This window comes from Scomber scombrus, chromosome 20 (assembly GCF_963691925.1).
Source record: "Scomber scombrus chromosome 20, fScoSco1.1, whole genome shotgun sequence".
Lineage (NCBI taxonomy): Eukaryota > Metazoa > Chordata > Actinopteri > Scombriformes > Scombridae > Scomber > Scomber scombrus.
The window spans coordinates 23,799,069-23,811,855 of NC_084989.1; the positions used below are offsets into that span (position 1 = coordinate 23,799,069).

The window sequence follows — 12,787 nt, forward strand, 5'->3', positions numbered from 1 at the left end:
TAATACTGCAGTACTTTTACTGTAATACTGCATACTACATCACTCATAATACTGCAGTACTTTTACTGTAATACTGCATACTACATCACTCATAATACTGCAGTACTTTTACTGTAATACTGCATACTACATAGCTCTGGGTACATAGTATTATACATAGATATAAATATATATTTTATATTTATAAGCAGTTATAATAACTTATCATAGACTGTGTTCACACTCCGATCCAAACGGTGGCAGTAACACACCTGAGCGATGTTCACCTGCTGATAATAATCAACAGTAGAGGAGGAAGAAGGAGAAAGAAGAACATGTGAGCAGGTATTTTATACTTTGTGACGTTTCACGGTGCATTAAACTCCTCCGCTGGTCTTTGTGTTAGTTATTATAAAGGTGAGAAGTGACGTAGTTTCTGGACTTCATACAGATGTTAGACTGATGTTTAATTTAACTTGTCGTGCTCGTGCGTGCTCATGTTTACATTTCCAGGTCAGTCAACCGTGAAGGAAACATGTTGAAGTAATTATATATTTATTTATTTATTTATTTATTAATTTAAAACCCCACCAGGATAAGAGCAGGTAAACTAAACTGTGGCAGCTAAACTTAAACAGGGACGTTTCTGTATATTCTGAGGTCCAGCTGTGTCAATGATATATTGATTTTTATATCGGAAATTAGCCGCAATTAAATGTGATTAATTTGATCCCACAATAACTATGGAGGTGATACTACGGAGCCCGGGAAGGGCCATGGATTAAAAAACTAATTAGTGATCTGGATTCAGTAATTAGTTTTTATTTATTTAACCTTTATTAAACCAGGAAGTCACATAAAACTAGCAGTGAAAGAATAATTTAACTGAAAAAAGAGAGTTTGAACAAAGCAAAACTAACTTAAACTAAAGTGAACAGCAGATAAAATCAGCTAATTTTCTCCATTTTTACTGTATTGTGTTCAGTTTGACTTGTCAGCTCGTGCCAGTAGGGAGACAAACACAAACACAGCTCATTTTACCTCAGTGTCAGCATTATTTCTGAAACACTAAAACTACATAAAAAACTAAACTAAAACTACTTTAATCACTTGTTAAACTAACTTAAACTAAAGTGAATTGCAGATAAAATGAGCTTAGTCTTGGTTTTAGTTTAATTTTCTCCATTTTTACTGTGTTGTGTTCAGTTTGACTTGTTGTAATAACAGGTTACTACCAGCAGGGGGCAGCAGAGCGGCTGCTGGATAACGCACAAGAAGATAAATGCTTAATGTGCAATTTATGATTTTCTAGAAAGAAGAAGAAGTTGTTCCAGGCAGAAAACAGCACAGCCCAATATGGGAATATTTAGACTCAGTGTCAGCATTATTTCTTCCTTTACAGCTTCTACTAATCAAGGCTTTTCCTCCTAATACCTGAAAGACTAAAAATAAGATTAAAACTAAATAAAAACTTAACTAAAACTACTTAATCGCTAACTAAAACTAAACTGAATTGAAAAAGCAAACTGAAAAACTAAATAAAAATGAAAACTAATAAAAATTTGAAAACTATAATAACCCTGATTGAGATTAAAACCTCTTTTGCAAGCGAGACCTCCTCAAGACAGGGTCAGTTAGCAGCATTACACATATAACAGTGCAAGAAGTGCAAAACAAAATATAAAGTGCGAAATACAAATCATATCAAAGGCAGCAATAAATGGGCACATTTCAATTGTTCAGTTAAAACAAAACAGCAACTAGAAGTGACAATGTCTCATATCCTACGTTTAAAATCATTTAACCTTCGTGTCGTCCTCCCGGGTCAAATTCACCCCGTCTGTTTGATGTTCCTTCCTTCCTTCTTTTTTTCCTTCCTTCCTTCCTTCCTTCCTTCCTTCGTTCATTCCTTCCTTCCTTCCTTCCGTCTGTCCTCCCTCCTTCTCTCTTTCCTCCCTTCCTTCTTTCCTTCCTCCATCCCCCTTTCTTCCATCCTTCTGTCCTTACTCCCTCCCTACCTCCCTCCTTCTCTCCTTCCCTCTTTCTTTCCTTCCTTCCTCCCTTCCTTCCTTCTTTCCTCCCTCCCTCCTTCTCTCTTTCTTTCCTCTCCCCTACTTTCCTCCCTCCCTTTTCCTTCCTCCTTACTCCCTTCCTCCCTCCTTTCCTTCCTTCCTCCTCCCTTCCTACCTTGACTCGAGGACAACAGGAGGGTTAAAGGGACGAAGGTTTCTAGTTTCTTAATTATCTGGATTAAAGCTGGTTGATAAGGAAAAAATCTCAATATATATATATATATTAACAAATACCTCGATATTGATGCTGTGACAGTATAATTTGAATGACTATTGGTTCTTTCACAAAGTATTTACACAATTACATTTTTGATAAATAATCATAATGTGGATATAATGAGTAAGTGGCAAATATAGAACAGCTGCAACATTTTAGTAAATCCAGATTATTACTTTACTTTACTGTAATGCTGCCTTTAAAACCAAGAAGAGACACCTGTGGTATATCACGATATTACAATGTCCAAAATCTAACACGATATCTAGTCTTATATCATGATATCGATGTATCGCCCAGCCCTACTCTGGATTTAGTCATTGTGCTCTCAAATTACTGATTTGTGCTCTTGATTTAACTATTTTGCCAGTGAGCTAAGGGTTTGAAAGAAGTCCCATCAGTTATGGATCCGAGCCAGACAGGAAGTGCTTCATAACCATGGATGCTCTTAGATTAACATAATACATACAGCAGATTTATCTTTGCATGTTCTCTTCATGCCTGCGTGGGTTCTCTCCTGGTTCGTCATCTTCCTTCCACAGATAAAAAACATGCAGGTTATGTGATTGGTGATTTTAAATTGCCTGTAGATGTGACTGCGTTTCTGTCTCTATACTGTTTGCTAGCCATGTGATCTGTGATTGCAGCTGTAGTGTGGTGGTATGTTGGAAGAAAACTGATCCTGTGTCTGGTTATTTTGGTTGTTGAGCGCTCTGCATCGTGTACCAGCTGGGAGAAGCTTATCAGTTGTCTGTGTGATGATGTTACAGGTGATCGACAGGAAGAGAAGCTGAAGAACTTCATCGACTATTTTGTCTCAGCTCAGCCACTACAGAGACAATGGGTTCTCCAGAAAAGGTGAGGAAAGAAATCACAGCAGTAACAATAATGTTTATCTCTGTGTGAAGTGTTTAAAGTCTGTGTAAAGTAAGAATAAATATGTGTTCTGAGTTTGACATACCACAGAAAAGTGTGTTGTTAACCACCCTGCCAAATTTTAATGATTAAAAAAAAACGCCAAATATATGAAATTAGGCTTCAAAGTTGTGTAAAAGTCTGCCTGTTTCTCTGCTCCCAAACGCTGAAGCCCCGCCCCCTACCAAGTGTCATCTGTCAATCAAAGTCACCACCTCTACCAGAAACATGGACGCTAGGTCTGAGAGCTTTCAGCTGCTAACTCAGCTGCTAGCTCGGCGGCTAGCTCGGTGGCTAACGTGGCGGTTAGCTCGGCGGTTAACTGCAGACTATAGTAGTAGTGTGCGCTGAATGTATTTATACCTCTACAGCAGCAGGGGCGGGTTTATGCTAAGCCTAGCTCCACAATTCAAATCTAAATGGATGAAATGCTTTTACACCTTTTTTAGAAATACATTTATGACCTATTTAATGTGTTTAGAAGAAAATGTCTGAATTCACTTTACACAGTCTTTAATGATATATGAGACAGTTTTTATCACTGATTATTATTTCATCAGTTCAAGTGCTGCTGTTTTCATGATTAATGACACTTTCAGGCTCTGGGTGTAACCAGAAAGTTTGAAGGTCCAAACTTCACTGCCAGGAATCTGTAAGCAGAACTGAAAAATATGAAAGCAGCTGCTGTTGGATGATGTGGGAAAAGTTCCTTTATCAAAACAGGCCTGAACCTGAACTGGTAAAATTATCTTCAGTTTACAAAACCATCTGGACCTGACATTTGATTTCTCTTTCACTTTTTTGTACCTTGGAAATATTCCCAGAGGCCTCAGTAAAAGTGACACATATCTTATGGCTGCAATTAAAAAAAACTACAGATATTTTCCTATCACAGATATATCAGTATCGGCATATATGTTGACTTCATTTCAGCATGCAAAGGCTACAAAACCATGTAGCTCAAACTTGCAGATTACACGTTGTGGATCGGGTTTTTATTGTTTTCGTTATCAATTTATCTGGCAATTATTTTCTAGATTAATCAATTAGTTGTTTGGTTTATAAAATGTCAGAAAATGTGTTAGCATATTTGCTTAAAAATCACTAAAACAATTATTTGATGATTAAAATAGTTGCTGATTAAGTTTCTGTGGCATGTTGAGGTTAAATCCATAGACTGTATATAAAATGGACGTAACATCCGTGACGTCAACCATTGGTTTGTGGACTGCTGCTTGGAAGCGAATAGTTTCGGATCTGGGCAGCGCCATCTTGAAAATTTCAGGATGCCGGGAAAAATAAAAACACAGATTCTACTTATATGGGCATCAGGAGGAGCATGAGGCGCCCTCCTGAACCTGTGAACCAATCAACCTGTCAATCACGACGTAGCCACGCCCTAATGCATACCCTGCTTTATCGAAATGAACATCATACTGCATTGAAGAAGGCTTTAAACTAGCGATTGAGACCATAAACACATTTTGAAAACGTTTACTGAGGTTAGAAATCAAGTGAGAAGTTGGTGAATTCTCCATTGACTTGTATAGAGACGGAAGTCCTTTTGACACCAAAACGGTCGCCCCCTGGTGGCCTTTTGATAGAATGCAGTTTTAAGTTACTTCCACGTTGGCCTCATTTCAGAGGACCAGAACTCCCCGCCTGGTTAAATCACATTCCCATAGTTACCAGACTGGGACCAATTCTTCTAAAGGGTCCCAGTACAAATAAGATCCCCAAATTAAACATGATAAGATGGAAAAATTAACCAGAGTTTTAAACAATCAGACTAAACAATACAGGTTTGAAAATGACCTGACTGACTACCTTTCTTTGTGTCTTTGTTTCTGTAGGAAAGTAACGGCCAAAGTGGATCGGGGCCTCGCTCCTCTCAGGAGGATGATAAAGCTGCCCCAACTCCAGCAAACAAAGCTGAATCCCACAGCTGTGCCCACTGTGGAAAGACGTTTCCCACTGTGAAAAGGCTAAACCTGCACAAAGTTATCCACGCTACAATAAAACCACACGATTGTGACGACTGTGAAAAGAGCTTTGTCACTGTAACGCAACTAAGAAGCCACCAACGCATCCACACCGGCGCTAAACCGTACAGCTGTGACCACTGTGGAAAGACCTTTCGCCACTTGTCCGGTCTTAAGATACACGTACGCATGCATACTGGAGAGAAACCATTTGCCTGTGACATATGTGACAAAGCTTTCCCTACAGTACATCGTTTAAAAGAGCACACAAACACTCATACCGGGGAGAAACCTTTCATGTGTGTCCATTGTGGAAAATCCTTTAGCCAGGCCGTATCCCTAACAAGACACATACGCACCCACACTGGAGAAAAACCCTACAGATGTGACCAGTGTGGGAAGACGTTTGCTGTATTGAGTAGCTTATTAGTACATAAACGAGCCCATGCTGGAGAAAAACTGTACCATTGTGCCCAGTGTGGGAAAGGTTTCACAAGAGCATCTACCCTCAAAGACCACCAACTCCTCCACAGTGGAGAGAAACTACCCTGTGACGAGTGTGGAAAAACTTACAGCTCGGCACAAACCCTGAAGGTTCATAAACTCCTTCACAAACGAGAGAAATGCTTCCGCTGTGTCAAATGTGAGCAAGCTTTCATTTTGTCAGCTGACCTCAAAACACACCTACGCACCCACTTTGGAGAAAAAGTGCATCGCTGCGACAAGTGCGATAAAGGTTTCAAGATATTACATCAACTCAAAGTACATCGACTCATCCACACTGGAGAAAAACCCTTCTCCTGTGGTGTCTGTGCAAAAGCCTTTAACCAGAAAGCAACCCTGATAGAACATCAACGCATCCACTCGGGAGTAAAACCTTACAGCTGTGACCAGTGTGACAAAGTATTTGCTAGACAAAATTATTTAAAGAAACACCAACTTTTACACACAGGAGAAAAACCGTACAAATGCAACCAGTGTGGAAAATCCTTCTCCCAGCCTGCTAGCTTAAAACGACATCAGCGCATCCATACCGGAGAAAAACCGTACAGCTGTGACCAGTGTGGCAAGACGTTCGCTCTGCTCGGTAACCTACAAACTCATCAAAGAATCCACAAGGGAGAAAAAACATATCGTTGTGACAAGTGCGAGAAGGCTTTTACTCTTCGAGATCAATTAAAAAGTCACCAACGCACCCACTCTGAAACTAAACCGTATGCATGTGAGCAGTGTAGCAAAACCTTTAAACACCCAATCACCCTAAAAAGACACCAGCGTATGCACACCGGAGAGGATGTGTACTGCTGTGAACAGTGCGGGAAATCTTTCCCATTGTTATCGAGCCTAAAGGACCATGAGGTCGTTCACTCTAAGGAGAAAAGACACCGCTGCGAGCAGTGTGGTAAAGCTTACGGACATTTAAATAACCTAATAATGCACCGACGTAGCCACACTGGGGAGAGACCATACAAATGTGATCAATGTGGAAAGACGTACAAGCTTTTACACAGCCTAAAACACCACAAGCTGATCCACACTGAGAAGACACCGTTCACAGGTGATGTGAACGCTAAAGACCAACAAACCCCCGCTGCTAAAAAACTGTTTCACTGTTATAAATGTGCTAAGACGTTCTCTACATTAGCCACGCTCTCCAAACATCAGCGTCAGTGTGATTGCGTCGAGCAGGATTCGTACCAGTGTGACGAACGTCAGACAAGCTTCCCGTCCTCAGACCAAAGGAAGACACTAAATGCAAATTCATCTTCTGGCTGCAAGATCAAACAACTTGAGATCAAACTCCACAGAATTCAGGTTTAATCACTTTAGTATCTTTAGTTTATCGCAAGATTTAAGGTGTTGCCTTTGATATATCTTTATGTTAACGGCAAGAGTACTTAGGCAAAGGCAGCACTTGAAATGAGAACAAGAGGAACATTAGACGACAGGTATGACAGTGACTTCCTGCCAATATACAGTCACATAACAGCGAGTAATTAAAATGTTTGTTTTTGTTGAAATTGAGACTGAAAACTGAAAGAAATGATGTGTTGGTGAAGGTGTTATTTTAGGTTTAAAGACTGATCAGGCAACAAAATGCTGCACAAATGTTTATACATGTTATTACAGCAGGTATTTGTTAATTTTTCATTGTGATGACTGCCTTGTCAGACAGTAGAAATACACGTTAGATCTGCAAATTGGAGACATCGCCATGTGCATTTTTCTTTACTGTTCTTCAATATTTTCATGTATTGATTAATTGATAAAAGTTCTGTGAAATTTGTTTTAAGTTTGTTCCAAATTCTGTTTTCTTTTTTAATTGTTCTGAATTCTGTGTTTTTACGATTAAAACACTTTTTGTTCCCAGAAAGAGAGTCTGATGATGTGATGGATGAATAAAAAGTTCAATAAGAAAACTTCATCATACAATGACTGAAATCAGATTTATTGCCCAACTCATTCATTTCATATGTACAGAGTCTTCATACAGGCAAACTATTGAATAACACCTGTGCAGGTCAGGGTTATCATAGTTTTTACATTTTTAATAAGTTTTTATTTTTATTAAGTCCTTCAGTTTGCTTTTTTAATTTCAGTTTAGTATTAGTTAGTTTAACAAGCGATTAAGCAGTTTTAGTTTAGTTTTAGTCTTAGTTTTTCAGTTACTTTGTCTACTTATATAAGTGTGTACAATCTTCTGTCTTTTTTAATCTATTTCTAATTAAGTAAAAATAAACATTGGAAAGTACCATGATTAAATTTGCACCTCTCCATCAATTGTTTCTGTCTCTTCTTTATGTGCGTATATCAATTTGTGTCTGCTGCAGATATAACATAAATAAAATGCACTTGTAGAACTTAAACCTTGTTTTTAGTCTTAGCTTAAAAAGAGAGAATCCCTCTGAGCTAAAGATGAGAAAGTGCTCACACCTGTTAATAATGATGAAATATCTTTTGTAGCCTAAGTGTGTTGCATGATGTGTTTTAAAATGTCAGCTGTATTCACGTCCTCATAATGTCACTTGCATATGAAATGTAAGTATATGGTGTATGTGCATATAGAAGCTGATATAACAGAAACAGGGTGACTGAGTTTGTGTTGCTGGAGGGCTTTTGGCTGCAGACAGTCATATATATAAATGTATATAAATATAAATATAGGTGAGACATCTTGCTCCCTCAAACAGCGAATCACTGAACACTCTATTAAGCTCCTGTTGCAAGACGTTGAAATGAGAAGCAACATCATATCTCAATCTATGTTTTAGGCCTAGAAGCTGTAAAGCCCAACTGATGTTTTACTGACAGGACATTTTACTGACAGGATGTTTTACTGACAGGATTTTTTACTAACAGGATGTTTTACTGACAGGACGTTTTACTGACAGGACGTTTTACTGACAGGATGTTTTACTGACAGGACGTTTTACTGACAGGACATTTTACTGACAGGATTTTTTACTAACAGGATGTTTTACTGACAGGATGTTTTACTGACAGGACGTTTTACTGACAGGATGTTTTACTGACAGGACATTTTACTGACAGGACATTTTACTGACAGGATTTTTTACTAACAGGATGTTTTACTGACAGGATGTTTTACTGACAGGACGTTTTACTGACAGGACATTTTACTGACAGGATTTTTTACTAACAGGATTTTTTACTAACAGGATGTTTTACTGACAGGATGTTTTACTGACAGGACGTTTTACTGACAGGATGTTTTACTGACAGGACGTTTTACTGACAGGATGTTTTACTGACAGGACATTTTACTGACAGGACATTTTACTGACAGATTGTTTTACTGACAGGATGTTTTACTGATAGGATTTTTTACTAACAGGATGTTTTACTGACAGGACGTTTTACTGACAGGACGTTTTACTGACAGGACATTTTACTGACAGGACATTTTACTGACAGATTGTTTTACTGACAGGATGTTTTACTGATAGGATTTTTTTATTAACAGGATGTTTTACTGACAGGACGTTTTACTGACAGATTGTTTTACTGACAGGATGTTTTACTGACAGGATGTTTTACTGACAGGATGAGGAAGAATTTTAAAGAAAGATGATTTAATATTAAATATCCTCAGCCTGGGAGGAAGCAGACTGACATTTATGGCTCTATCTGTCTGTGTGTGTGTGTGTGTGTGTGTGTGTGTGTGTGTGTGTGTGTGTGTGTGTGTGTGTGTGTGTGTGTGTGTGTATGTAGCAGGTGTGTGTGTGTGTGTAGCAGGTGTGTGGCTAACCTGAAGCACTAATTAGTCGTTTCACTCTGTCAAGTCTTAAATTTCTAATCTCACTCTTTTTCCTTCTTCTCCTCCTGCAGTACCTCTGTGATCCAGCAGGAGGTGCTATAACCACACACAAAGATCAGCTCCTCTGGTGTTTCTCTGCTTTGGTGAGTTGTACCCCTCACACCTCCTCCTGGCTCCATCCTCCTTTCATTTCACCTCCTTTTTATGCTTTCTTTATTTTTCTTTCTAACTATTCTTCCTCTTCTCCCTCTTATACTTGTTTCTCTCTCTCTTAAAGCGAAGACAAGAAGGTATCTCCTCACCTTTTGGCTTCATCCTTTAACTTTCCTTCTCATCTCTTCTTCCTTTCTTCATTTCTTTCCTTCTTTCTCTCTACCTCTTACCTCATGTGTCTCTCTTTTCCTTCCTTTTCCTATTAATGAAAGTAGACAAGAAATGAAATAATAATGGTTAAAGATGATGATGAGCAAGACAATCAAGAATTTAGTTTGCGTCACTAAACGTGTGTGAATGTTATCTGTGTGTGTGTGTGTGTGTGTGTGTGTGTGTGTGTGTTATCAGTGAGCGTCAGCTGGCTCTCTGCTTTGTTTTTAGGTCACTTTTACATCGACTCTCCTTAAATCAGTCTGAAAGCAGCTCCGCTCTCTAAAATAGAAACAATTAGTGAGGGCTTGACATTCAACTCTTTCTCTCTTTCAGTCCTCCTTCCTTCCTTTCTTTCTGTCTTTCTCTCTTCCTTTCTGTCCTTTTGGGTTTTCGTGTGTGTGTGTGTGTGTGTGTGTGTGTGTGTGTGTGTGTGTGTGTGTTTTTTGGGAGAAGCAGGCCTTCAGTGTGAGCTCTGGCTGCAGACAGATGCCTCGTCAGCACATGAGCTTTAACTCGTTTATTTTTGTTGCAGTCATCATCTGTTGTTGTTTTGGCCTCACGCTTCAACAAGAAGGAAGACCAATTAATTTAGAGACTATTGAAACAGTGTGCACACCTGCTCAGTAATAACCTGCATCATTTATATATATATATATATATTTATACAAAATGGACATCATTAATTATAGCTCCATAAACAAACACAAGAAAATATAAATCATGTCTTTTTCTATATTTTAACTATATTTCAACTATATTTTATGTATTACACAAACATATATATATATATAATAAATGATAAAATGTTGATAATTTATATCAGTAACTGCTGGATGTGGAAATAAGTTCAACATATCATTTAAATAGATGATGATGATGATGTGTTAGAGTTGTGTTCACTGATTGTTTCTGATCGACTTCTACACATCTTGCCTGCAGCTACTTACTGTAGTTGTATATGCTCAGATTTCTTGTTCACTTTTAGTCTGAACTCTCAAATAAAGTAGTTTAGATAAATGATAAAATGTTAGTTTCCAACCTGTTTGCTCGACTTCTTCTTTCTTCTCTTAATCTCTGCTGATAAATTGGTGAGAGCAGCGTTATAGTTGCTGATAGAAGTGATGAAAAAGAGAGCCAAGCTGTAATAAACCAAAATTAAACAATGCAAGCTTTAAATCACAAGTGACACTGTAAGTGTGTGTGTGTGCGTGTGTGTGTGTGTGTGTGTGTGTGTGTGTGTGTGTGTGTGTAGATGTGTAGATGTGTGTGTGTGTGATATCCCTCTTGAGAGTGAGGTCAGGGAACACACTCATCTTTCCCCGTCGACCGACACAGGATCTCATCAACACCTCGCTGCCATGGCGACTGAAAACACACACACACACACACACACACACACACACACACACACACACACACACACACACACACACACACACACACACACACACACACACACACACACACACACAGAGTATCTCCATTGGGACTCCCAAACACTTATTATAAAAGAACAGAGGAGGACAAGAAAGCAAGAGAAGAAACAGCTGCACAAACCCTTACTTATAGTGTGTGTGTGCGTTTGTGCATTTGTGTGTGTGTGTGTGTGTGTGTGTGTGTGTGTGTGGTCCAGGTATTCCTGCACAGTCATGTTGTGGGGACTCACCTCTCTTATGGAGACAAACAGCAAGTCCCCTTATCGTAAATCATTAATTTTAGATTAAAAGCTTGGTTTAAAGTGAAGGTTAATTTAGGGTTATATTAAGGTTAGGGTTATCTTAGGTCTATGTAATGTCCTCAGAAGTGATGGAAACATGACTGTGTGTGTTTTTTTCATGACTAGACCAAGGAAGAGACGAGTGACATCACCGTCTTGCTGCTTAATGCCGCGTCAGCAGCTACCCTGCATATACTGTAGTGTGTGTGTGTGTGTGTGTGTGTGTGTGTGTGTGTGTGTGTGTGTGTGTGTGTTTATTTCTAATGCAGCGTGTTGGACTGGTGTCACACTTTGACACTAACGAGCAGAGAGAAGCACAGTCACAAACTGATGAATAAGAACAGCAAGAAAAAGAGAGAAAAAAAAAAGACAAAGCTGCAGTTCCTCTCATGGCCACTAGATGCTGAAAACTTCGTCTATATTAAAATGAATTAAAAAGTGAATTTTAGAGGTGCTGTAATTACATATAAAGTCAAGAGAGATGTGAGTAGATGCTAATTGATCAATAGTAGCTGCTCCATCTGACCCTCATTCAAAAAGCCTCAACTCCTATCTAAAAATACAAAGGGAATATTTCAAATAGTACTTTAAATTAAATAATATTTGTCGATTGATCAGTAATCAAAACTCAATTTAAAAGCATGAATTTCCTGTCAACCAACTAATCAAATAATGGACTAATTGTGTCATAGTTTGTGTTATTTTTAAGTGTCAGGAGTCGATATGTTGCATAGAAATAACCAAAAATTGAAAAGTTGGTGACGTGATCCTTTAAAGGAGACTTATTCTGATTTTCTGTTATTAATATCCTGTTCTGATGTCGGATATTAAACACGGTCAAAGTTCAGAAGCTTGAGGTGAACGTTTACGGCCGTCTGTTCTGTAGCCTTGGTTGCTAAGGTGGTTGCTAAGGTGGTTGCTAAGGCGGTTGCTAAGGTGTTTCCACTCTCTCCTTAAAGAGACAGGAGCTAAAACGGCCTGTTTCAGACAGAGGCTGAACTGAGCGGCTGCATAAAGGACCAGTAGAAGATAAATAAGGAGTTTTTAACTGGAAATCATGTAAAGATATTCCAGTAAAGACACAGAATATTAATATAGAGCTGGAGATGAGCCTTTAATGAGTCCAGTTGGATTAAAATTGCAGAAGAAATTATCAGATCAATATTTACTGTTATTTAATTAGTAATATTACTGTTCTGAGTCTGCAATTCTCTAGTGAACAGATAGAGACACACAAACACACATGCATGCACACACACA

At 38.6% G+C, this 12,787-nt stretch overlaps 1 protein-coding gene across 2 annotated transcripts; it reads left to right on the forward strand.

Annotated features, from left to right (window-relative positions):
• The first annotated feature begins 274 nt into the window (after positions 1 to 274).
• On the forward strand, positions 275 to 7,358 carry LOC134002034 (zinc finger protein 883-like). Of its 2 annotated transcripts, none has more exons than XM_062441282.1 (3): positions 275 to 324; positions 3,039 to 3,126; positions 5,037 to 7,358. In XM_062441282.1, the coding sequence occupies exons 2-3, from the start codon at positions 3,109 to 3,111 to the stop codon at positions 6,984 to 6,986; spliced, it is 1,968 nt and encodes a 655-aa protein (XP_062297266.1). In that variant the 5' UTR covers positions 275 to 324; positions 3,039 to 3,108; the 3' UTR covers positions 6,987 to 7,358. The 2 variants fall into 2 exon arrangements, with proteins under 2 accessions (XP_062297266.1, XP_062297267.1); XM_062441283.1 differs by having other exon boundaries at positions 322 to 396.
• The last annotated feature ends 5,429 nt before the right edge of the window (positions 7,359 to 12,787 follow it).